At 45.8% G+C, this 27,970-nt stretch overlaps 1 protein-coding gene across 4 annotated transcripts in view; it reads right to left on the minus strand.

The window, feature by feature from the left end:
* The window catches only part of FUT8 (fucosyltransferase 8), a 172,686-nt gene that overhangs the window by 48,620 nt on the left and 96,096 nt on the right, over positions 1–27,970 (minus strand). For all 4 annotated transcript variants that reach the window (XM_040411702.1, XM_040411701.1, XM_040411703.1 and 1 more), the window contains 4 exons: positions 27,673–27,791; positions 19,286–19,454; positions 16,697–16,811; positions 9,633–9,870 (listed from right to left, as the gene is read on the minus strand). In XM_040411702.1, coding sequence (XP_040267636.1) covers positions 9,633–9,870; positions 16,697–16,811; positions 19,286–19,454; positions 27,673–27,791 — 641 coding nt within the window. The remainder of the gene's footprint in view (positions 1–9,632; positions 9,871–16,696; positions 16,812–19,285; positions 19,455–27,672; positions 27,792–27,970) is intronic.

Below are 27,970 nucleotides of genomic sequence, written 5' to 3' on the forward strand. Positions count from 1 at the left end.
CTTTATTATCCAGAGCATTTCTCCATCTGGAAGGTGCTGCTGGATTCTCCCACAGATTACAGCGGTGGTGCTTATTAAAATGAAGCTATAGCATAACCATTATTAACATTATTTCCCTTTATGGCCATTATTAGCAGATTAAGTAGTATATAGACATTGTAATGAACAAACCCACATGGTAACACAGGGGAGCTGTACATGGTGCTACTGTAAAGGGAACCATCTAAGGCTACTTTCACACTTGCGTCATGGACGGATCTGTTCAGATAGTACAACCGTCTGCGTCCGTTCAGAACGGGTCCGTTTATATTATCTTTGAAAGTCAATGGAGGACGGATCCGTTTTTTATTGTGCCATCCATCCCCACTGACTTACATTGTGTGTCAGGACGGATCCGTTTGGCTCAGTTTTGTCAGACGGACACCAAAAAGCTGCAGGAAGCGTTTTGGTGTCCGTCTCCAAAGCGGAATAGACACGGAACTGATGCAACCTGATTGGATCCTTATCCATTCCGAATACATTACAATGCAAACTGATCCCTTTTGGACCGCTTGTGAGAGCCCTGAACCGATCTCACAAACGGAAAGCCAAAACGTCAGTGTGAAAGTAGACTAACCCAAAACATATCTAATGGATTTAAAGGTACAGTCCATGCAGTCCACATATTATATTAGTATTAGCATGTACCTTCTGGTTGAGATACAATTTACATGCAGGGAGATCTTACAAATGGGTATAAAGGGGTCATAAACCTCATTACCATTTGTTTAGATGGCAGAATCCAGTTTGACCTCACAATGCCCCTGAATGGCCTCCTGGTTATTCCAATTAATGGTGAGGGCCCCAAGGCCAAGATCAAACTGGGACCTCCACTATGGTGCTGGGTATTGCCACACAGAGTGCCATCGAGACACCCCTGTCTGGCATAGGCACCCACCACCCAATAGCAAAGGGAATCGGGCCAGTCAGAGCTGGAGCCATCTCTCCTAGGGTCCAACCGCAGCTGCCTCTAAGGTACATACATGAGCCCTTGGTAGGGTTCCTCGATCCATGGCACCTATAGACTATACTGATTCCAAGGAGAGAGAGTACGTGCTCCATGAAGATTGCTGCAGCGTGCCGGAGGCGACCAAGATCTGCTGCCTTCAGTGAAATAATAAGTGTACGTAAGTAAGATCTAGATTTATCTCTAATAGGATCCAGACGATGTACTTCACATGTTGTGTGCATAGGACTGTAATTTTAAAACCACACAGGAGCTCATGTATCAGTCTGTCAACTACTGAAACAAAATGGGGCACATAAGCGGTATATTGGACACTTGTGCACCATATTTACCACTGCCTTGGCCTGTCTACGGGCTCCACATAATGGCAGCAGCAGCCAACAATTCTTCCCAATGACACCCCTGATACATGGCCGCTCTGTGTCTTTACACAGGTGGAACAGATAAAAAAAAAGGGGAAAATGTTACACTTCTGTGCGTATGCCGCCTTCAGGGGATCTGTGGATCCAGTGCAGTAGGCTGTTAAAGAGAAAGAAGAGGTAAGTGGACAGATCAGCAGAACAGAGAGTCTACAGACGGACTACGAGAGGGCGCCTACGATCACTACACACGGCACATCGCTAAGATCTACTGCAAAGTCTGGGGAAATATTTGGCGGGACCCCACCTGTGGCCATTGAGGACAGAATTGGCCACCTACATACTATAGCAGCATCTTCCCGATTTCCCCATAGACTTGCATGTTTGGCCCGGCCAAGCTGTAGTGTATTTGAAATAATTATGGAATGGGGTAAGCGGTGGCCACACTCATTAGACACCTCAGGGGATCTAACAGGAAAACATCCAGATTATCATGGGGTCACCAGAGAAGTTGAGATACAACCTGCATGTCAGACGGCTGAAATCCGAGGGTCTGTCTCCACATGGTGCTGCAGGGAGGGCAGCATGGTGCAGGAGACGGCTTCTCATTAAACCCCACATTATGCGGCTCCAGTGCTGGGTGCACCAGAAATCTGGAGCTCCGAAGACAAAGATCCGACCACTATACAAATATAGCAGGAAATTCATCCACTGACTTTTGGACCTAGGTGCGGATTCACCGTAAAGCAAATTTAATGCTGTGTTTAACCTTACCGGAAATGTGAACCATTGCCAGCCGAAATGGTCATTTATGCAGCAGCTTAGAAATTATGCAAAGGTTCTTACATGACGGACAAACAGTGTGAATGTGTGTGTAAAGGAGCGCGACCATACAGTGTACGTGTACTATATAAAGGAGCGCGACCATACAGTGTACGTGTACTATATAAAGGAGCGCGACCATACAGTGTACGTGTACTATATAAAGGAGCGCGACCATACAGTGTACGTGTACTATATAAAGGAGCGCGACCATACAGTGTACGTGTACTATATAAAGGATCCGCGACTATACAGTGTACGTGTGCTATATAAAGGAGAGCGACTATATACAGTGTACGTGTACTATATAAAGGATCCGCGACTATACAGTGTACGTGTACTATATAAAGGAGCGCGACCATACAGTGTACGTGTACTATATAAAGGAGCGCGACCATACAGTGTACGTGTACTATATAAAGGATCCGCGACTATATACAGTGTACGTGTACTATATAAAGGAGCGCGACCATACAGTGTACGTGTACTATATAAAGGAGAGCGACTATATACAGTGTACGTGTGCTATATAAAGGAGAGCGACTATATACAGTGTACGTGTACTATATAAAGGAGCGCGACCATACAGTGTACGTGTACTATATAAAGGAGCGCGACCATACAGTGTACGTGTACTATATAAAGGAGCGCGACCATACAGTGTACATGTACTATATAAAGGAGCGCGACCATACAGTGTACGTGTACTATATAAAGGATCCGCGACTATACAGTGTACGTGTGCTATATAAAGGAGAGCGACTATATACAGTGTACGTGTACTATATAAAGGATCCGCGACTATACAGTGTACGTGTACTATATAAAGGAGAGCGACTATATACAGTGTACGTGTACTATATAAAGGAGCGCGACCATACAGTGTACGTGTACTATATAAAGGATCCGCGACTATATACAGTGTACGTGTACTATATAAAGGATCCGCGACTATACAGTGTACGTGTACTATATAAAGGAGAGCGACTATATACAGTGTACGTGTACTATATAAAGGAGCGCGACCATACAGTGTACGTGTGCTATATAAAGGATCCGCGACTATATACAGTGTACGTGTACTATATAAAGGAGCGGGACCATACAGTGTACGTGTACTATATAAAGGAGCGCGACCATACAGTGTACGTGTACTATATAAAGGAGCGCGACCATACAGTGTACGTGTACTATATAAAGGAGCGCGACCATACAGTGTACGTGTGCTATATAAAGGAGCGCGACCATACAGTGTACGTGTGCTATATAAAGGAGAGAGACCATACAGTGTACGTGTACTATATAAAGGAGAGAGACCATACAGTGTACGTGTACTATATAAAGGAGAGAGACCATACAGCGTACGTGTACTATATAAAAGAGAGCGACCATACAGTGTACGTGTACTATATAAAGGAGCGCGACCATACAGTGTACGTGTGTTATATAAAGGAGAGAGACTATACAGTGTACGTGTACTATATAAAGGAGCGCGACCATACAGTGTACGTGTACTATATAAAGGAGCGCGACTATACAGTGTACGTGTACTATATAAAGGAGCACGACCATACAGTGTACGTGTGCTATATAAAGGAGAGAGACCATACAGTGTACGTGTGCTATATAAAGGAGAGAGACCATACAGTGTACGTGTACTATATAAAGGAGTGCGACCATACAGTGTACGTGTACTATATAAAGGAGCACGACCATACAGTGTACGTGTGCTATATAAAGGATCCGCGACTATATACAGTGTACGTGTACTATATAAAGGAGCGCGACCATACAGTGTACGTGTGCTATATAAAGGATCCGCGACTATATACAGTGTACGTGTACTATATAAAGGAGCGGGACCATACAGTGTACGTGTACTATATAAAGGAGCGCGACCATACAGTGTACGTGTACTATATAAAGGAGCGCGACCATACAGTGTACGTGTACTATATAAAGGAGCGCGACCATACAGTGTACGTGTGCTATATAAAGGAGCGCGACCATACAGTGTACGTGTGCTATATAAAGGAGAGCGACTATATACAGTGTACGTGTGTTATATACAGGAGAGCGACCATACAGTGTACGTGTGCTATATAAAGGAGAGAGACTATATACAGTGTACATGTGTTATATAAAGGAGCGCGAGCATACAGTGTACGTGTACTATATAAAGGAGCGCGACCATACAGTGTACGTGTACTATATAAAGGAGAGAGACTATATACAGTGTACATGTGTTATATAAAGGAGCGCGAGCATACAGTGTACGTGTACTATATAAAGGAGAGCGACTATATACAGTGTACGTGTACTATATAAAGGAGCGCGACCATACAGTGTACGTGTGCTATATAAAGGAGAGAGACCATACAGTGTACGTGTACTATATAAAGGAGAGCGACTATACAGTGTACGTGTACTATATAAAGGAGAGAGACCATACAGTGTACGTGTGTTATATAAAGGAGAGAGACTATACAGTGTACGTGTACTATATAAAGGAGAGCGACTATATACAGTGTACGTGTATTATATAAAAGAGAGCGACTATACAGTGTACGTGTATTATATAAAGGAGAGAGACTATACAGTGTACGTGTGTTATATAAAGGAGAGAGACTATACAGTGTACGTGTGCTATATAAAGGAGCGCGACCATACAGTGTACGTGTGTTATATAAAGGAGAGAGACTATACAGTGTACGTGTATTATATAAAAGAGAGCGACTATACAGTGTACGTGTACTATATAAAGGAGAGCGACCATACAGTGTACGTGTACTATATAAAGGAGCGCGACCATACAGTGTACGTGTACTATATAAAGGAGCGCGACTATACAGTGTACGTGTGCGATATAAAGGAGACCATACAGTGTACGTGTACTATATAAAGGAGAGAGACCATACAGCGTACGTGTACTATATAAAAGAGAGCGACCATACAGTGTACGTGTACTATATAAAGGAGCGCGACCATACAGTGTACGTGTGTTATATAAAGGAGAGAGACTATACAGTGTACGTGTGCTATATAAAGGATCCGCGACCATACAGTGTACGTGTACTATATAAAGGATCCGCGACCATACAGTGTACGTGTACTATATAAAGGAGCGCGACCATACAGTGTACGTGTACTATATAAAGGAGCGCGACTATACAGTGTACGTGTACTATATAAAGGAGCACGACCATACAGTGTACGTGTGCTATATAAAGGAGAGAGACCATACAGTGTACGTGTACTATATAAAGGAGCGCGACCATACAGTGTACGTGTACTATATAAAGGAGCGCGACCATACAGTGTACGTGTACTATATAAAGGAGAGCGACTATACAGTGTACGTGTGCTATATAAAGGAGAGAGACCATACAGTGTACGTGTGTTATATAAAGGAGAGCGACCATACAGTGTACGTGTGCTATATAAAGGAGAGCGACTATATACAGTGTACGTGTACTATATAAAGGAGAGCGACTATACAGTGTACGTGTACTATATAAAGGAGAGAGACTATACAGTGTACGTGTACTATATAAAGGAGCGCGACCATACAGTGTACGTGTACTATATAAAGGAGCGCGACCATACAGTGTACGTGTACTATATAAAGGAGCGCGACCATACAGTGTACATGTACTATATAAAGGAGCGCGACTATATACAGTGTACGGGTACTATATAAAGGAGAGAGACCATACAGTGTACGTGTGTTATATAAAGGAGAGCGACTATACAGTGTACGTGTACTATATAAAAGAACCGCGACCATACAGTGTACGTGTGCTATATAAAGGAGCGCGACCATACAGTGTACGTGTGTTATATAAAGGAGAGAGACCATACAGTGTACGTGTGCTATATAAAGGAGAGCGACCATACAGTGTACGTGTGCTATATAAAGGAGCACGACTATACAGTGTACGTGTACTATATAAAGGAGCGCGACCATACAGTGTACGTGTGCTATATAAAGGAGCACGACTATACAGTGTACGTGTACTATATAAAGGAGCACGACTATACAGTGTACGTGTACTATATAAAGGAGCACGACTATACAGTGTACGTGTACTATATAAAGGAGCACGACTATACAGTGTACGTGTACTATATAAAGGAGCACGACTATACAGTGTACGTGTGCTATATAAAGGAGCACGACTATACAGTGTACGTGTACTATATAAAGGAGCACGACTATACAGTGTACGTGTACTATATAAAGGAGAGCGACCATACAGTGTACGTGTACTATATAAAGGAGCGCGACTATACAGTGTACGTGTACTATATAAAGGAGCGCGACCATACAGTGTACGTGTACTATATAAAGGAGCGTGCTCCTGAAAGCTATAAGTAGCAGGGCTGCAGAGGCCATGCATACACGGTGTTGTCTGACCAGTGACGCACCCCATGCACTAAAGCATGAGAACCTGTGGCTGCATTCCCACAAGATCAAGGTGAAAGGACTGGAAGAAATACAAGGTGTGGCCGCCTTATTGTGTCAGCAGAAAGTGACCTGCTGTTAAACCTCTTTTTGATATTTAACATCATTTTAAAGAATTTTTGATGGTGCCTTGCAGCGCTGGGGTCCTGGGCTCGAATCCGACCAAGGACAACATCTGCATGGAGCTTGTATGTTCTCCCCGTGTTTGCCTGGGTTTCGGCGCCGATTACGATCAGACGGATTACCATTTTATTACTGCCATTCATTGTGCTGTGAAGAGCAAGTGAGAGAAGCCAAGTGATAAGATCTGGCACTGGTTAATGGAGCAATGAGTTGGAGCTATTTCCGGGCAATGATTTTATGCAATGCTAATCGCACTACTACCTATAAAGACAGATAGCGCTGCTATAAAACTAACAATTATAACACCTGGCAAGACGTAGGAACACAAGCCGTCTCTGCAGGTCACACAACGTAACATGGGCGGCATAGATTCTGATTATACAAGGTCTATAGTACCTGTATAGTGGTAAGCAGGAAGGAGACCCGCCATACTCCGTAAACCTGCTGTACTGATACTACAGGTCACTCAGGAATGAATCTTGGGAAGTCAAAATCCATAAATGCAAAGCATCCCACACGACCTATGGGTACCTCCCAAACAACCCCCTCAGTCCTGCATCTCATCAGCAGGAATAAAGGGACCCCCCACCAATCAGCTAGTGATGTCCTATCCTAATAGGACAAGCCGGAAAAAGAAAAGGAGTCAGGCTCTGAGCAGAAGTTAGAGCGAGAGGAAAAATAAACGTCTAACATTTCACAGTCGACATTACCACGAAGCTTTGTGCTATGAGGTCGCCCCTCGGCACTCTCTTCAGGCCAAGGTAAAACTCGGTGCCCCTTTTGACATGGTTTCTGGCCCAATCACGATGTCATCTCGGGATGTGTGATGTCATCAGTACTTGTTGCCTTCTGTATCTAGGTGAATCTCCATTCCATTATCATGGCCCCGCTGTACAGAGACAAGCAGCCGACGCTGCTACCTCCCCTCCGCTTCTCATTAAGCATCTACTGGCCCCAGGTAACGGTCTTAACTTTGCTTGATAAGGTCCTCTTATACAACTGCTTAATTAAAAAGCTCCAATTTGATAATGAGCGATTTATCCAGTGCAGACACAGACATCGGGGTCAGGCAAGGGCGGTCTTGCTCTAACGGTGATTGGATCCACCAGGATCTAGAAGCTTTTCTTTTATACCTCACTTAGCAATTGGATCCAATCCCAACTGGGTGGAAAATGTGCCATAAATATAAAGTCAAATAAACGACCTTAGATAGATGAAACGGGCAACATGTACTTAACCCATTAAAGGGGTATACACATCCTATAAGGTTAGTGGATACTGCTAGCGAATGATTGTCTGGGACCCATGCTGATCCTTCGAGCTTGTGGAGCTCCCGCTCACCTGCTACATGGGCCTGCACCCCTGGCAAATGGCCACAACCAGCCAGGCATAGCGCCCACTGCAGGAGAAATGTAGTATCGCAGGATGGCCGTTCACATGTACGGTCATCTATGTAATGCAAGGACGGCTTGAGTCTGGTGCAGAACTCCATTCTAGAAAGCACGATCTGGTACATAGACACATCATTTACCACTGTTGTGGCGTGAGAAAGTCGCCAATTATGGCGCATGCACAATTTGCAACTTTTTGGTCTTCTCACCACTTTTCTAAAGTGGATATAAAAGGGGTGGGGCCTAGCAGAAGGGGCGGGTCTTCATGCTGCACCACCAGTCTTACTACAACTTATGCCAGTAGCGGAAGTCAACGCCAGCCCCCAGCTGGCATAGACTTCAGTTTCTGGCACACGGACGGCCAACGATGTGACTAATTTATTAAAAGGCACTCGCTCAGGAATCAAGAATGGAAACACCAGCCTTGAGGAGTGTCCCAAATGTGTACTTCCTGAGAGTTTGGAGAGGCCGCCAGCCTCCATGACGCTTCAGAGCCCAGTAAGTTCCAATTAATGTCAGGATCGGCCGTGACACTAATTGCCATGAACATTTCTGACCGAGAAGAAAAGCCACACAGGGTAATTTAATTCAGGGAGGCAAATGCCAAGGAGGACGCTCTGCAGATAAATATTCTATGGGGACTGTGTAATGCCTCATTTTCCCTGGGGAGGCGCTGCAGGAGAATCAAACACCTGGTTATAAGTTCACAAACAGATTACGGCTGCCGGTTAATTATTAGCTTATTGTCTGGGGACCCTTTGAAGAAAAATAGAAAACTAATAATTATCAGTTCATTACAAGTACCGTGAAAATATAAAACTACAGACGTGTAGGCATACGCTGCCTGGAAGATGTGGCTCATTGATATTTATACCGTCACTGCAGAGTCGGCATTTTGGGTAATGCTGTATCTGTCACTACACAGACCTGACAAATGTATGACGGTCATGGACAGGCAAGCAGATGATTGCCCTGAGAGGACGTTGGTCCAGAAGAAAGGTCAGACAGATCGTCTAAAGTTAGACATAAAGGAACTAAAGTTTGCTTAGTGCTCGATGGCAGAAAAGTAAATTTCCAAATGCAAACTTTCCAAGTGAAAAAAAATCTGCAAGTCTACAGCTCACAGGAGATTACACGCAACGCAAGTCAAGCAAGGTTGTGCTCAGCGGATTGTGAGATGGGTGTTAATGAGTAAATCGTTTCAAGGACACAAGCATCACGCTCCATGAATTTCATTGTGTCATCTACTACATGTGTCATATCACTGGGAAAATTAAGGTCAATGGCCAGATGAAAGAGTCTTCTATAGCAGATGACAAACGCAGCCATGCTAGGGCAATGTTACAGCTACGGCAACACATGGGGTCGGAAGCAACGTTCCAGACTCTAAGCACATTAAAGCAACGCCTGCTCAATCGGCTACTGGGCATATCATGGAGAAGAACCTCAAGCAGTAAGAGACTGACCTGACCAGTGTCCGGTGGAGGTGCCAGACCTATCCGTACATGTGTCACTGACCGGCTTAAAGACCGTCTCCCATCCACCGGTAGCATATCTCCAACTCTGTGACTCCAGGATGAGAGTCCTCTGCGTGCCGAAGGCTATCATGAAGCAGTAGACCACGTGGTGAAGTTGGCATCCGTAGCCGCACCCTTTGTTGATGTTACACACTAATTTCTTGGCTTTGCTGCAATCCTTTGGGTTCTGTGGTGGAAACAAAGGACAGTTTTAGAAAATCCTGAAAAACACATCTAAAAAAACAATATCATCATCATCCACCAATGTGGATTCTGCTTCTGCACTTGTGAACGCCTCCTGGAAAAGGTATCAAAGAAAGGCCCTTCTCCCAGAAGCACAGAGGGCTCAACTGGATTGGGGTGGACAGAGTGCCGAAGACACCATTTTATTACAGGGTCACAGAGTTTGGCAGAGATAGATGAAAACTTTTTATCAGTGGGGTTGTGAGCGCTGAGACCCACACCGATCTTTAGAATGGGACAAGAGAAGGGCACGGACATTGTGCTCTATCTCCTCACTGCAGGAGACAGGACCAATAGAAAGTCTATCAGTCCATCTTCATTCTGAGGAGAGAGAGTGTGATAGCCGCGCCCTTCTCTCGTCTCATTCTGTAGGGGGGGTCTCAGCACTCGGACCCTCACCGATCAAAACTTTTGATATGTCTCTATGACATATCAATTGTTTTTTCAAAACTCAGTGACTTTTTAATGTATAGAAGCCCTTTATGAGGAGCTTTCCATAGTCAAAGTCAAGGATTCTTGATGACCATACTCGTTAGATAGCGGTTGGCTAAATGCTTATTTGATGTGACAGCGCTCTCTCCTGACCGTCCCAAACATAGGCATGTGTTCTAAATCGGGAGAAGAGAGATACCTCAGGCAGTGGCTTATCTCCCAAGACCCAAGGATTGGGCATGCCGAATGCCAACAGCCCAGTCCTTCTCTTTCCTGACATCTGCTACTATGGGAGAGTTGGAAGCCCCCCTTCAAATCAGGTGGTGGGGCAGGTGAGATTGAGGGGTTAGGCTGGCATTCATCTGTGTCTGGCCAGCTTTAAGTACCTTATATACGGGTTGATTATCGCCTGAAAGGAGCATTTATTCCCGACCACTAGTCCGTGTAAAAGGCCCGCCAACAAAAGAGCAAACAATTGTTTGCCGGCTGATCGGATCCTTTATGCCAGCATTAGCTGCGTAAATGAGGGACGTGCTGCCAACAGTGTAAATAAATGGGCGCACAAGCACTCCACCCGCTCCTGCGGCTACGGTCCTTAAACGAGCGTCGATCAACATGCTGTATTCCTGATCAGCACTCACTGCTGGACATAAATCTGTCCGGTCAAAAGGACCTCTAGTCACACAGAAACAGCTGAAGTCCTCTCTACCCCAAGTGGGATTTCTGCTTCTCTGAGAGCCATACATAACTGTATATGTGATGGAAATACACATTATCAGCCCATGCCGTCAGTGACTATCCCTTAGCAGCATCTCATGAATAAATGAGGCATCATGGACAAAGACAAGCCCAGTACAGACATCGCAGAGCTGTGATTGTCAGCATAGCCGAGCTGAGCTTGGCACAGCTCATGGGAATATGACAAAGTGTCATCTATGCTTTTACATAAGATAGCAGGTGAACATACCGCCCAGTGCACAGTCCAGGCCGCCCAGTGCACAGTCCAGGCCGCCCAGTGCACAGTCCAGGCCGCCCAGTGCACAGTCCAGGCCGCCCAGTGCACAGTCCAGGCCGCCCAGTGCACAGTCCAGGCCGCCCAGTGCACAGTCCAGGCCGCCCAGTGCACAGTCCAGGCCGCCCAGTGCACAGTCCAGGCCGCCCAGTGCACAGTCCAGGCCGCCCAGTGCACAGTCCAGGCCGCACAGTGCACAGTCCAGGCCGCACAGTGCACAGTCCAGGCCGCACAGTGCACAGTCCAGGCCGCACAGTGCACAGTCCAGGCCGCACAGTGCACAGTCCAGGCCGCCCAGTGCACAGTCCAGGCCGCCCAGTGCACAGTCCAGGCCGCCCAGTGCACAGTCCAGGCCGCCCAGTGCACAGTCCAGGCCGCCCAGTGCACAGTCCAGGCCGCCCAGTGCACAGTCCAGGCCGCACAGTGCACAGTCCAGGCCGCACAGTGCACAGTCCAGGCCGCACAGTGCACAGTCCAGGCCGCACAGTGCACAGTCCAGGCCGCACAGTGCACAGTCCAGGCCGCACAGTGCACAGTCCAGGCCGCACAGTGCACAGTCCAGGCCGCACAGTGCACAGTCCAGGCCGCACAGTGCACAGTCCAGGCCGCACAGTGCACAGTCCAGACCGCTTAAAAATCATGGGAGCAGACACTCTTAAAAAAGTGTTTGTCCTTTTATCAAGCGATAGCCTATTCTAAGGATAGGCCATCACTACCTCATCAGAGGGGGTTTGACATCCTGCCGATCAGCATTAGTACTGGTGCCAGAAGTCAATGGGAGCACTGCTGCAGTCATGTCCACTACAAAGTAGGCGCAGCCTAAGCTACTGCTGAACACTCATATGAGCCACGCACACGTGTGCCCACCACAAGGTCAGGACAGAGTCTTATTCCCTGGGAGTAAACAATGAAGGTTCCTATTAAATGACAGCTAGAAGAGAACTAGAGTGCCCCTTTAAAATGGTTGTGCCATGAGAAATATTCCACGTTTTTCAAACCAGCACCTGGATCTGAATACTTTTGTAATTGCATACAATTAGAAATTTGGTATCGTCATCGAGCTAAAAATGTATATGTATAGCGCCACCTGCCGTTTGTTATTTTCCTTATTTCTTGTCCACCACACTGAGGTGGTCGCACGCGCTCAGTTTAAAACTTCAACTGGCACCAGCCATATCCTCTGTTAGAAGCTGTGGCATTACAGGGTAGAGGTACAGCAGAAATAACACATCCTCCTGAGCTGTTATAGGGAGAGAGCTGCAGCAGAAAGGACACACACCCCTGAGCTGTTATAGGGAGAGAGCTGCAGCAGAAAGGACACTCACCCTGAGCTGTTATAGGGAGAGAGCTGCAGCAGAAAGGACACACACCCTGAGCTGTTATAGGGAGAGAGCTGCAGCAGAAAGGACACACACCCTGAGCTGTTATAGGGAGAGAGCTGCAGCAGAAAGGAGACACACCCTGAGCTGTTATAGGGAGAGATCTGCAGCAGAAAGGACACACACCCTGAGCTGTTATAGGGAGAGAGCTGCAGCAGAAAGAACACACACCCTAAGTGTTATAGGGAGAGAGTTGCAGCAGAAAGGACACACACCCTGAGCTGTTATAGGGAGAGAGTTGCAGCAGAAAGGACACATTTCCTGAGAAAATCTAGCAGAGCAATTGGAGAAGTGTATGGGGAGATCTCTGCGTACATGTAAGGTAAATGGCTAGCTTTGTTACAGATTTCCATCTACAATACGATATCTGATTTTCATTTTTTTTTTCACCAATAATGGGATAATCCCTTTAAGACATCTGATCTGTTCTTAGCACTGTATAGTCATAAAGCACTGTAGAGGCCAAACCCTTCTCTCCACACAGCCCTGTTACACAAGACCTGCAATCACAGTAAAGCACTGGAAAAGATATTTCTAGTCAAAAATAGTGAGAATCACCAATATAATAGAAAACGCCATGTCCGTGGTAATTAGATAGTAGCAATACATAGGTAATGGGGTGTAAATATGTCGGCAGATGCATTTATTAACACAATAAAAGCTAAATCTATTCTCATTCACAACATATAAAAAGACTGACACTAAAGTGAAAGTTTCAGCGTGGTTTAGTTCGTTAGCTGGATCTGGCTTTTAACTAGATGCCAAGGTGACCTTGTGCGGCACGCGCGGCATGAATAACACTAGGCCGCGTCCTTACATATGCATGAAACTCTTGATATGAGTCCAACTGGGAAAATGCACCAGCAGCATAGCGAGTAAGAGCAGCGAGGTACTTAATGACAGCTCTTCCCGTAATTACCACTGCAAGCTTATACATATAGAGCACAACAGATCAGTGGACGTCACACATATATTCACCCATAAACTGGTTGGCCGACAAACGTCAGATCTGCCCGTCTGAGGCTTCCATCGGGAAGACTTCCGTCACCTCTATGTGCCCGTGTTACTACGGAGTGGCACAGTCCCCATACAGTGACAGACACCACCCAGTAGAGGTCTCCTTCAAGTGAATGGGGCCTATGGGTCCATTTGACGTATGCACAATACTCTGAAAATGCAGAGGGAAAACATCCCCACCCGGGCCTATGAGACAACCCCTTGAAGTTGGGGCGATTTGTGTCTGCTGATGTCTATGGAAGTACACACAATGTGTGCAGGTGGATGGGACTGTGGAAACTGGTGGGGGTCCAGGTGGATGGGACTGTGGAAACTGGTGGGGGTCCAGGTGGATGGGACTGTGGAAACTGGTGGGGGTCCAAGTGGATGGGAATGTGTGAAACTGGTGGGGGTCCAGGTGGATGGGAATGTGTGAAACTGGTGGGGGTCCAAGTGGATGGGAATGTGTGAAACTGGTGGGGGTCCAAGTGGATGGGAATGTGTGAAACTGGTGGGGGTCCAAGTGGATGGGAATGTGTGAAACTGGCGGGGGTCCAGGTGGATGGGAATGTGTGAAACTGGCGGGGGTCCAAGTGGATGGGAATGTGTGAAACTGGCGGGGGTCCAGGTGGATGGGAATGTGTGAAACTGGCGGGGGTCCAGGTGGATGGGAATGTGTGAAACTGGCGGGGGTCCAGGTGGATGGGAATGTGTGAAACTGGTGGGGGTCCAGGTTGATGGGAATGTGTGAAACTGGCGGGGGTCCAGGTGGATGGGAATGTGTGAAACTGGTGGGGGTCCAGGTGGATGGGACTGTGGAAACTGGTGGGGGTCCAGGTGGATGGGAATGTGTGAAACTGGCGGGGGTCCAGGTGGATGGGAATGTGTGAAACTGGTGTGGGTCCAGGATGATGGGAATGTGTGAAACTGGTGGGGGTCCAGGATGATGGGAATGTGTGAAACTGGTGGGGGTCCAGGTGGATGGGAATGTGTGAAACTGGTGGGGGTCCAGGTGGATGGGAATGTGGAAACTGGTGTGGGTCCAGGATGATGGGAATGTGTGAAACTGGTGGGGGTCCAGGATGATGGGAATGTGTGAAACTGGTGGGGGTCCAGGTGGATGGGAATGTGTTAAACTGGTGGGGGTCCAAGTGGATGGGAATGTGGAAACTGGTGGGGGTCCAGGTGGATGGGAATGTGTGAAACTGGTGGGGGTCCAGGTGGATGGGACTGTGGAAACTGGTGGGGGTCCAGGTGGATGGGAATGTGTGAAACTGGTGGGGGTCCAGGTGGATGGGAATGTGTTAAACTGGTGGGGGTTCAGGTGGATGGGACTGTGTTAAACTGGTGGGGGTCCAGGTGGATGGGACTGTGTTAAACTGGTGGGGGTCCAGGTGGATGGGACTGTGTTAAACTGGTGGGGGTCCAGGTGGATGGGAATGTGTGAAACTGGTGGGGGTCCAAGTGGATGGGAATGTGTGAAACTGGCGGGGGTCCAGGTGGATGGGAATGTGTGAAACTGGCGGGGGTCCAGGTGGATGGGAATGTGTGAAACTGGCGGGGGTCCAGGTGGATGGGAATGTGTGAAACTGGTGGGGTCCAGGTGGATGGGACTTTGTGAACTGGTGGGGGTCCAAGTAGATGGGACTGTGGAAACTGGTGGGGGTCCAGGTGGATGGGACTGTGGAGACTGGTGGGGGTCCAGGTGGATGGGAATGTGTGAAACTGGTGGGGGTCCAGGTGGATGGGAATGTGTGAAACTGGTGGGGGTCCAGGTGGATGGGACTGTGTGGAACTGGTGGGGGTCCAGGTGGATGGGAATGTGTGAAACTGGTGGGGGGTCCAGGTGGATGGGAATGTGTGAAACTGGTGGGGGTCCAGGTGGATGGACTGTGTGAAACTGGTGGGGGTCCAGGTGGATGGGAATGTGTGAAACTGGTGGGGGTCCAGGTGGATGGGAATGTGTGAAACTGGTGGGGGGTCCAGGTGGATAAAACTGTGGAAACTGGTGGGGGTCCAGGTGGATGGGACTGTGTGAAACTGGTGGGGGTCCAGGTGGATGGGACTGTGGAAACTGGTGGGGGTCCAGGTGGATGGGACTGTGTGAAACTGGTGGGGGTCCAGGTGGATGGGACTGTGGAAACTGGTGGGGTCCAGGTGGATGGGACTGTGGAAACTGGTGGGGTCCAGGTGGATGGGACTGTGGAAACTGGTGGGGTCCAGGTGGATGGGACTGTGGAAACTGGTGGGGGTCCAGTAGAAAAAGTGTTAAACCTTTTGGCTGGAATGCCCTTTTAAGTCTTTTTTTTATACATTTAGAACCCCTTTTATTATATATTACACATAATTCAACTTTTTTTAAGAAATTTTCCTTCAACTGCAAGTCGCAAATCTAAAACATGTGACAGTAATAACGCCTTTAATGATGGAGCTCCTTCGAGAAGTGGTGAGCACTGGAAGCTGCCATGTTAAAAAAAATACTTTACTGCAATTCTCGTGCCTGTGGGCAAGAAATCCAACTAATATTAATGACAAAGAAATTATAGATGAGGCCGTCAATCATCTGTAACAGGAACAATAAGTAAAGGAGGATTCTTTTCTATTTTTATTACTAGAGGGATCAGAAACCTAATTTTAACAGCAGATTATTTTCCCTGGACTTGAGCGGAAAGAGAAGAAAAAGACTTGGGTAACACAGTTCTGCCAGATTATCAGATGTCCCATCAATCCTAATGGCATGGCAGATCTCAGGTGTCAGTTCTTCTGGGCCAAAAACACAAAACAGGAGGAAATCTTTCCATCATCTCTGTGGAGGCTTCTCCACTGGTTTTGGCTCACCATAACTGATGGAAATGACTGAAGTGTGAACTAGGCCTTAGTAAGAGAATGGCCTGTCGCTGGGAAAAAACGTCTCTTATGATCATCCATTGCATAAGGATAAGGTTAGTCACCTGAACGTAGGCGATCCGTCGCTGTACGAGTTCTGTCAAATCTTTGGCCTCTCTTTCTCGCCAATCACCGGCACCGTCCGTCTGACTGAGGTAGTAGAGATCTGTCATTACTGACCTGTTAACAGGACACATACATGGGTAAGAACACAATACATAGATCCTTGGTCCCCCACCCCACTCACGCTATATGTCGTATCTGCAATAAGTGAGGGAGAAAAAAGGAAAACCGACATATACTGTACAAGCCGGATTATTACGCTTCCATTTGCCTATGCATCGGACGTACACCCCGGGATATGAATGTACCCTTATTCTCCATCATGATTTGCAATACTACACTATATTGCAAGGAGGTTCTTTAGTTTGCTATCCCTGTCCCTCCTAAAACCAGAGATTTTCTAGAAGACCCATCCTCTGATTTTAGTGGTTTAGTTTTCCAGAAGAAGCACTCGCCAACATTATCCATATGCTCCATTTTATTTTATTTTTTACCAAGGTCAATCTCTAGTCCTGCAGTGCTTGATCCTCCCTATCAGCCAACACACAATACAAAAGCTGGGTAGAGTTCAGGAGACCCCATACACAATACAAAAGCTGGGTAGAGTTCAGGAGACCCCATACACAATACAAAAGCTGGGTAGAGTTCAGGAGACCCCATACACAATACAAAAGCTGGGTAGAGTTCAGAAGACCCCATACACAATATAAAAGCTGGGTAGAGTTCAGGAGACCCCATACACAATACAAAAGCTGGGTAGAGTTCAGGAGACCCCATACACAATACAAAAGCTGGGTAGAGTTCAGGAGACCCCATACACAATACAAAAGCTGGGTAGAGTTCAGGAGACCCCATACACAATACAAAAGCTGGGTAGAGTTTAGGAGACCCCATACACAATACAAAAGCTGGGTAGAGTTTAGGAGACCCCATACACAATACAAAAGCTGGGTAGAGTTCAGAAGACCCCATACACAATACAAAAGCTGGGTAGAGTTCAGAAGACCCCATACACAATATAAAAGCTGGGTAGAGTTCAGGAGACCCCATACACAATACAAAAGCTGGGTAGAGTTCAGAAGACCCCATACACAATATAAAAGCTGGGTAGAGTTCAGGAGACCCCATACACAATACAAAAGCTGGGTAGAGTTCAATAGACCCCATACACAATACAAAAGCTGGGTAGAGTTCAAAAGACCCCATACACAATACAAAAGCTGGGTAGAGTTCAGGAGACCCCATACACAATACAAAAGCTGGGTAGAGTTCAGGAGACCCCATACACAAAACCAAAGCTGGGTAGAGTTCAGGAGACCCCATACACAATACAAAAGCTGGGTAGAGTTTAGGAGACCCCATACACAATACAAAAGCTGGGTAGAGTTTAGGAGACCCCATACACAATACAAAAGCTGGGTAGAGTTCAAGAGACCCCATACACAAAAGAAAAGCTGGGTAGAGTTCAGGAGACCCCATACACAATACAGTACGAGTATTTATCCCATTATCCCGCAGTGCTTCAAACACAATAGCTCTTATCAAGTGCAAACAATCAGCGAGACGAATGGCTTTATGTAAGCCGCCCCATATCAAATCTTTTAATTGACTCGCTTTGGAATTTATCAAAGTGCAACCCAAGTCCTAACATAACATGAAAGGCTTTATAAGTACGATTAGATTCCGCGGGGAGATCTTTATGTTGGCGACACATCCTAATACATCTCACTATGCTAAAAAATAACAGATGAACGAAAAAAAACAAAGGTGCATTTACACGGCCCGAGAATCAGGCAGATTATCAGGAACGAGCATTCCTGCAAGTCAGAGGACTCCCCTGCATAATGTAAACCGGACGGATCCGTTATGCAGCCTACAGACTTCTATTATAACGGAATGCCTTTCCGTCATGGAATTACGTTATGGTCCGTGGTAATGGAATCCATAACGCAACTCTGTAAATACCACAACACGAACTTCAAAATATAAAATTCGCTCATCCCCAACAATGATGTAACTGGTTGGGGGTATCTAAAACTGCCAGGTAGGTAGGTCTTGATCTGAAAGAGCTGTAAAGACATTGAGATTAGGGGGAAAAAAGCCTGACTAAGGCCCCATGCACACAATTATATTTAGGTTCGCATCCGATCCACATTTCTGTCTATGGGATTGCAAAATATGTGGGCAGTACACCGTGTGCTGCCTGAATCTGTATGTCTATTCCGCAGCGCCGCTAAAAAGATAGAAAATTTTATATTCTTGTCCATATTGTGGACAAAAATAGGCATTTCTACAACAGTGCGGAACGAAAAAGAGCGGGGCAGGCACAGCCGGTATAGCTGTTTTGAGGATCTGTGGTTTGCGGACCACAAAAATGGATATGGTCGTGTGTATGAAGCCTAAAGGGGTTGTCTCATCAGAGATTACCTAGGCAATCATGGCCTGCTGCAGGGTTATGTGATGTTACATGGAGGACATTTAGATGAATAGCTGGCCATGTAATACAAAGAACGGCTAGAGTCTGCTCATCTAAATGGAGTCAGTCACCCCCCCTATAATGTCCACAACAGGTAATAAACCCCAGTGCCTACCGTTGCTGATCACCCATGTCGATCAGTAATTCATCAACGTGTCTTTGGAGTTCGTTTCGGTCCAAATGTTTCAGTTTCTTCAGCTCACTTTGGACAAAATACCAGAATTCCTTGGCTCCGTTTTCTATTGCCCGTCTTAAGAGTTCATGATCTTTTCCCATGCCAGCCACTGAAAAGAACCCATCATAAAGCAATTAGCATTTCTATTCATTCATTACGTGTAAAACAGAAATATCAGTAGCCATATCGATCACATTTAAATACCGCACACAGGGGTATCTCTACTCACAGAACAAGCACCAGGCCCGTTCAGAGCACTTATCTACAGCTAGGGGTTAAAGAGACTGCTCCGGGAGCTGCGGCAGGATCAGAAGACCGTAGACAGTCCAGGAGAAGGTGATGCTAACGTCACATATACAGCTCATCAGTAGGGTGCGTGCATTACAACTCATACTGGACTACAGGAAAGACCAGAGAGGCTTACCGTTTTTTGTTTTTTTTGGGTCCAATATACATATAAATACATCCAGATCTCCTACATTGATGTAGATATGACAGATCGTGTGGCTTCCCGCAGCCGCCACTAGAGGGAGCTTACTGCATACGCTTATACATTGAGCTCAATGGTTAAACGGTATACAGCAGGCTCCCTCTGGTGGCGGCAGAAGGTAGCCAGGTTCGAGGCTCTGTAGCACAAAAATCAAAGCTCAGAACCCTCTACAGATAGATTATAAAATGTCTAAAGACAGAATTTTAAACCTACTGAGAAAAAAACCTAAATGGTTTTCAAGGGCAGGCATTTAGGTTATGGCATTCTGCAGAGCGACATACACCCTTTACCCACAGGGGTTGTGGCACACAGATGTTTTTAGAACTAGAATTACAGTGAAAAATTAATTAATACATTTATTTCAATGTATTCAACACATTTTAAAGGAGTTTTCCAAGCTTATAAGGAATATATAAAACTACCTACTGAATGTCCACCAGACTATACCACTAAAAGTACTTCTTTTCATTGCCCTGCCACTCTGTTGTTCTCATGCCGCCAAGGCTTGCTGTGGGCGGGATTATAAATGTAAAGGATTACAGTTCCATGATGTCTTTTCTCTGTCAAAGACATTAGGGGAGATTTATCAATCTCTTTGCTCCTGAAAAGTGGAGTTAAGGCGCAACTGTGACTTTATAAAAAAAATTTGCATTGCCCCCTTTTCCGCCAACCTTGCCACTTTTAAAAAAAGGGGCGTGACAATGGCAGTGAGGGGGGAGTGGCCAACAGCTGCAACAACTTTGTCTTCATTTACGGCAGTTTTATGGCGTAAATGAAGCCAGAAATCTACAGGAGTCATAAATTAGATGCACCCTCTGGCAGTGCAGGGGATATCCAGACAGGCGCAGAAAGCGTCAGTCTTGATAAATCCCCCACACTGCCTCTATATAGATCCGCATGCCTCTCTATTACTAGTTGAAATGCAGTGGTATATACTCTTTTGCTCATTGGCTGGATTATTTGCTGCCCAGCATGTGAAACAAATCCTGAAACAGCAGGAAAGAGGAGGCAGCCAGGGAACAGCTCCACTATTCTCTCAGGCCACAAGGCCAGCCAGTGACCATACGAGGGGAGGTTTGAGTCACACGTGTTGGCCAAGATCTGGTCAGACATTAAAGGCATATCCTCAAGGAATGCCCCAATGTCAAAATTATAAGAAGCCCTAGGCCTCATGCACACTACCGTATTTTGATTCCTTGTCCGTTCCGTTTTTTATTTTTGCTGATAGGATGCGGACCCATTCAATTCAATGGTCCTCAAAAAAAGCGGACAGCACACCGTGTGCTGTCCGCATCAGTATGTCCATTCCGTAGCCCCGCAAAAAAAAAAAAATAGTGCATGTCCTATTTTTTTCTAGTTTGCAAACAAGAATAAGCATTATTACAATGGATCCTCAAAAATAATTGATCCGCAAAAAAAAGGATGCCATACGGACGTCATCCGTTTTTTTTTTGTTTGTTTTTTTGCCGGATCCGCAATTTGCGGACTGCAAAACACATACGGTCGTGTGCATGAGGCCTTACTCTTATGGATTCACCTTAAAGGGGGGAATTTATTACCCAGGAGAGGGGCAGATGCTCTCTTTTATATCATACGACAATCAGAGGTCGCCATGACACCCATACAAGCATTTGTACGCTTTTCAAAAAGTCTCATGCGTATGAGACTTCCTTTGGTCTGGATCGCTGTATCAGCGCAGCCTGTGCGGTCTTGCTCAGTCCCTGCCGCCTGCGTCATTAATCCTGGTCTTTAGTGACTAGGGCATATGGGCAGTTAGACAGAAGAAGAAGGCTCCCTGCGAAAGAAAGTCCCACGTACCCCAAAATGGTAGTAATGAAAACCACATCTTGACCTTCAAAAAAAAAAAAACAAGCCCTCGTACAACTACATCCGCGCAAAAAAATTATAATTTGTGGGTCTTGGAATTTGTTGCAGAAAAAATGTTTGTAAACTGGGATTATTTAAAACGTAACCTTTACTAGGTCATTTAAAATATAAAGTCACACTAGATGAGAGACGACAAAGACAACAATAAATTCCTCCGCTGCATCAATTCATATTCATATTCCGTTAAGAACTAAAAAAGAAAAGATGGGTGGATCTCACCTCGTCTGGGCGGGGTCCAACTGTGACGGATGGTCCTGGCGATGGTATAGCCGTGGACCAATGTGACCAGGTGCTGTTTGTGGTGTTGGCACAATATATATCCTAGAAGGCCCTATTGTGGCTTTCCTGCCTACCTAGGGGGATAGGGACTCAAGCCTGCCTACCACAATGGAGCACCCGCCCCGACAGGGGCGACCCCACACCGAGCCTTTCCCTCAGTATGGGTCTGTATATCTAATAAGCCCTAATTATAACGCCCTACATGCCATGTTTCTGTCACTTCTGGACATCATCAGGGGACTCCGTATGTATATTCAAGGGCAACTACAAATAAAAGTTATAAACAGACACTCAATACAGGTCACCAGTTAATGAGCACCGCATGCAAAGTGGCTAGTTAACAGCCACAATTTACTTACTCAGAATCAAGGTGAGTTTGGCCTCGTATTCTTTGGACAAGGAAAAGGATAGCTCTTGTCCTCACTGATGCAGGGGAAGTGTCCCTTGTCAGTCCATGTCTCACCCAACACAACAGTAGTTTGGGTGAGCATTGAATGGTCATTAGCCGCCTCCTCTTATACCTCTACCTCCGCTACGTGTACGCCCCCCGTGATCAATTGACTCACCTGTCCAGGTATCGTGGAACGCATGTATTTCAACGTGGAACGCACGCCGCTCGCGTGCGTTCCACCGGACCGGAAGTCAGCGTCACATGATGCGGCTAAACCGGAAGTGAGGTCGGAGCCTAAGTCAGAGCGTTGCTGTTGCATAGCAACTGCTAGGCTCATGACACTTGGCCTCCGTAGAAGGCACTTGATACCTTGCCTGTCATTTTCATAAATGCACAATCGCATTACAGATATTATTTGGCATTACCACTGTGCATAAGCTCCTCCCCTTTCAAACACTGACCGATTCTTAGGCCAAAAAGCCTGAGCATGATCATATTATAATGCTATTTTTTATCATCGCGTCCTTTGCGCTCATGGTTTAAAGGGTGACAGAGATCATTATCCAGTCAAAAAAAGGCCCACTCCTTATCAATTGCACTATATGTAAACACAGTGGGATGTATCCACCATCATAACCCATATGCTCAGATGGGACAGCGTCTAGTCTGTGGATCATCCTGAACACTTATGGGGGATCCTTTATGGCCAAAGCGAAGTCATTCAGGAGCAACAACACAAATAAAGTCTATACAATTACGGACTTTATTAACTGCAGAAGCACAGGTCTGGTGTATAAGATTACATGCGAATGTGGCGAAGAGTATATTGGGAAGACTGGTAGAGAGTTTAGGAGGAGAATAGGAGAACATTTGAGCGATATAAGAAACGAAAAAGATACATCGGTGGCACGTCACGTTAACACCAAACACGGAGGGAGACCGGACTGTCTATCCTTCTCTGGAATTGAAAAAATTAAACCTGGCACCAGAGGAGGTGATTTTGATAGAAGGATCCTGCAATGCGAGGCTAAATGGATCTTCTATCTCAAAACAGTCCATCCATTTGGTTTAAACGAACAGCAAAACTTTTGCTGTTTTTTGTGACGTACATTTAAGGCTCAACAATTATGGAGGGATATTTGCCGTGCCCCTCCTCTCATGGTATGTGCCCAATCTATGGACGCATGAGATGGGATGATGGACAAGTATGTAAATAACAGAGAGGGAATCCGCTAACCGCGGCTCCCATTCCCCTCTTCTATCCCTCCGCCCCTCCCCCATAAGTGTTCAGGATGATCCACAGACTAGACGCTGTCCCATCTGAGCATATGGGTTATGATGGTGGATACATCCCACTGTGTTTACATACAGGGAGTGCAGAATTATTAGGCAAGTTGTATTTTTGAGGATTAATTTTATTATTGAACAACAACCATGTTCTCAATGAACCCAAAAAACTCATTAATATCAAAGCTGAATATTTTTGGAAGTAGTTTTTAGTTTGTTTTAGTTTTAGCTATTTTAGGGGGATATCTGTGTGTGCAGGTGACTATTACTGTGCATAATTATTAGGCAACTTAACAAAAAACAAATATATACCCATTTCAATTATTTATTTTTTACCAGTGAAACCAATATAACATCTCAACATTCACAAATATACATTTCTGACATTCAAAAACAAAACAAAAACAAATCAGTGACCAATATAGCCACCTTTCTTTGCAAGGACACTCAAAAGCCTGCCATCCATGGATTCTGTCAGTGTTTTGATCTGTTCACCATCAACATTGCGTGCAGCAGCAACCACAGCCTCCCAGACACTGTTCAGAGAGGTGTACTGTTTTCCCTCCTTGTAAATCTCACATTTGATTATGGACCACAGGTTCTCAATGGGGTTCAGATCAGGTGAACAAGGAGGCCATGTCATTAGATTTTCTTCTTTTATACCCTTTCTTGCCAGCCACGCTGTGGAGTACTTGGACGCGTGTGATGGAGCATTGTCCTGCATGAAAATCATGTTTTTCTTGAAGGATGCAGACTTCTTCCTGTACCACTGCTTGAAGAAGGTGTCTTCCAGAAACTGGCAGTAGGACTGGGAGTTGAGCTTGACTCCATCCTCAACCCGAAAGGGCCCCACAAGCTCATCTTTGATGATACCAGCCCAAACCAGTACTCCACCTCCACCTTGCTGGCGTCTGAGTCGGACTGGAGCTCTCTGCCCTTTACCAATCCCGCCACGGGCCCATCAAGACTCACTCTCATTTCATCAGTCCATAAAACCTTAGAAAAATCAGTCTTGAGATATTTCTTGGCCCAGTCTTGACGTTTCAGCTTGTGTGTCTTGTTCAGTGGTGGTCGTCTTTCAGCCTTTCTTACCTTGGCCATGTCTCTGAGTATTGCACACCTTGTGCTTTTGGGCACTCCAGTGATGTTGCAGCTCTGAAATATGGCCAAACTGGTGGCAAGTGGCATCTTGGCAGCTGCACGCTTGACTTTTCTCAGTTCATGGGCAGTTATTTTGCGCCTTGGTTTTTCCACACGCTTCTTGCGACCCTGTTGACTATTTTGAATGAAACGCTTGATTGTTCGATGATCACGCTTCAGAAGCTTTGCCATTTTAAGAGTGCTGCATCCCTCTGCAAGATATCTCACTATTTTTGACTTTTCTGAGCCTGTCAAGTCCTTCTTTTGACCCATTTTGCCAAAGGAAAGGAAGTTGCCTAATAATTATGCACACCTAATATAGGGTGTTGATGTCATTAGACCACACCCCTTCTCATTACAGAGATGCACATCACCAAATATGCTTAATTGGTAGTAGGCTTTCGAGCCTATACAGCTTGGAGTAAGACAACATGCATAAAGAGGATGATGTGGTCAAAATACTCATTTGCCTAATAATTCTGCACAGGGTGTATAGTGCAATTGATAAGGAGTGGGCCTTTTTTTGACTGGATAATGATCTCCAGTTCTAATGCTGTCACCCTTTAAACCATGAGCGCAAAGGACGCGATGGTGGAATCACCTAAAAAATAGCATTATAATATGATCATGCTCAGGTTTTCTGGCCTAAGAATCGGTCAGTGTTTGAAAGGGGAGGAGCTTATGCACAGTGGTAATGCCAAATAATATCTGTAATGCGATTGTGCATTTATGAAAATGACAGGCAAGGTATCAAGTGCCTTCTACGGAGGCCAAGTGTCATGAGCCTAGCAGTTGCTATGCAACAGCAACGCTCTGACTTAGGCTCCGACCTCACTTCCAGGTTTAGCCGCATCATGTGACGCTGACTTCCGGTCCGGTGGAACGCACGCGAGCGGCGTGCGTTCCACGTTGAAATACATGCGTTCCACGATACCTGGACAGGTGAGTCAATTGATCACGGGGGGCGTACACGTAGCGGAGGTAGAGGTATAAGAGGAGGCGGCTAATGACCATTCAATGCTCACCCAAACTACTGTTGTGTTGGGTGAGACATGGACTGACAAGGGACACTTCCCCTGCATCAGTGAGGACAAGAGCTATCCTTTTCCTTGTCCAAAGAATACGAGGCCAAACTCACCTTGATTCTGAGTAAGTAAATTGTGGCTGTTAACTAGCCACTTTGCATGCGGTGCTCATTAACTGGTGACCTGTATTGAGTGTCTGTTTATAACTTTTATTTGTAGTTGCCCTTGAATATACATACGGAGTCCCCTGATGATGTCCAGAAGTGACAGAAACATGGCATGTAGGGCGTTATAATTAGGGCTTATTAGATATACAGACCCATACTGAGGGAAAGGCTCGGTGTGGGGTCGCCCCTGTCGGGGCGGGTGCTCCATTGTGGTAGGCAGGCTTGAGTCCCTATCCCCCTAGGTAGGCAGGAAAGCCACAATAGGGCCTTCTAGGATATATATTGTGCCAACACCACAAACAGCACCTGGTCACATTGGTCCACGGCTATACCATCGCCAGGACCATCCGTCACAGTTGGACCCCGCCCAGACGAGGTGAGATCCACCCATCTTTTCTTTTTTAGTTCTTAACGGAATATGAATATGAATTGATGCAGCGGAGGAATTTATTGTTGTCTTTGTCGTCTCTCATCTAGTGTGACTTTATATTTTAAATGACCTAGTAAAGGTTACGTTTTAAATAATCCCAGTTTACAAATATTTTTTCTGCAACATTTGGGTGTAACTTTATACCACGTATAACTAACACTAAGAGTGGTATACACAATTTGTTTTATTCTTTCTTGGAATTTGTTGACAAAAAAATATTTATTTTTGCATGACATGCTATTATGGTGCAAAAGAAGACGAAAAACAAAACACATAAAACAGTGACAGGAAAACAAAAGCTACAGCCATGGTGGAAAATGCTAAATTCGCAGAGGAGTAATTTTACTACAAATTGGTGCAACCTCTGACGGTTACCCAGGCGGCACATGATCTATCTATGATCTATTTCTGAGGTAAAAGGCACACACCTTAAAATGTGGCATTCCTCGCTGTGAGTCGTGTCCTCTCTGACATACTGAAAGCTGTAACTTTTTTATTAGCCATTGACGCAGCAGTCACGCACACCGTGTTTCAGCACAATGAGTTTACTCGTACAATTTGACTTTTCTCTATTTCTCACAACTCCTTAAACTTTATTGTGGACGTTTTTCACTTTTCTTTGCAATTTAACCTTTTGCTAAACGCACCCCATGGTTACATTCACACGACTGTATGTGTGTTTTTTTTAACTGATCGCCCGCGGATCCATTCATTTCTATGGGGCTGCAAAAAAAATTAAAAAACCGCTGAATGGTGCTGCAAATTACAGAACATGTCCTGATCTTGTCCGTCTGGCAGACAAAAATGGGCATTTTGACAATGAGAAAGTGCAGGATGCGCATGGCCGGTATCCCCATTTTGTTTGTGGACCGCCAAAATGGATATGGCCATGTGAATGTAGCCTATCGGGCAACAGACAGTCCTGGAAACAATCTCCAGTGTGATGCCCTCCTTGGAATTTGTGCCGCTCGGGCTGGCAAGTGGGTCCCTCATTTGGACCAATGCCACAAACTTGTGGCACTGAAGAGGTGAACTGCTGGGATCGGTATACGGGTTCAACAACTGCAGTTGTTAAAACTAACCTTTGAATTTTGCAAAATTTCGATAATTTCACAGATTTTCTCTGCAGATTTATGCAACGCATATGGGGTGAAATCAAAGGCAAATCTGCAGCAGCACATCTACGGATTTGTGGTGGAAACGCCGTGAGGTCTAGAGCGCGGTATCTCACCTGCATTGCTAGACTGTTGCTTGTACATCTCAATCTGTTCTTTGGCCTTCAGCAGCTGCTCCTCTAATGCCCGTATCCTTCCTGCTGCGGCTCCTTGCTCCACTGGACCTTCAGGTATCCTAAAAAACAAAGAAGTGCAACATAATTACATGAGGGTGCAGAAATGGATCAGAGACCAGACGTGTGGACTTTGCTTACTAAAAGAGCAGGGGAAACCTTTATGAAGACGGGTGTTCCCACATACCAGGATAACGTCTGGATTGGGCACCCAATTCTGGACCAGGTGCACGAGGCAGCC

The sequence above is a fragment of the Bufo bufo genome, chromosome 11, assembly GCF_905171765.1.
Source record: "Bufo bufo chromosome 11, aBufBuf1.1, whole genome shotgun sequence".
In the NCBI taxonomy this organism is placed as follows: Eukaryota; Metazoa; Chordata; class Amphibia; order Anura; family Bufonidae; genus Bufo; species Bufo bufo.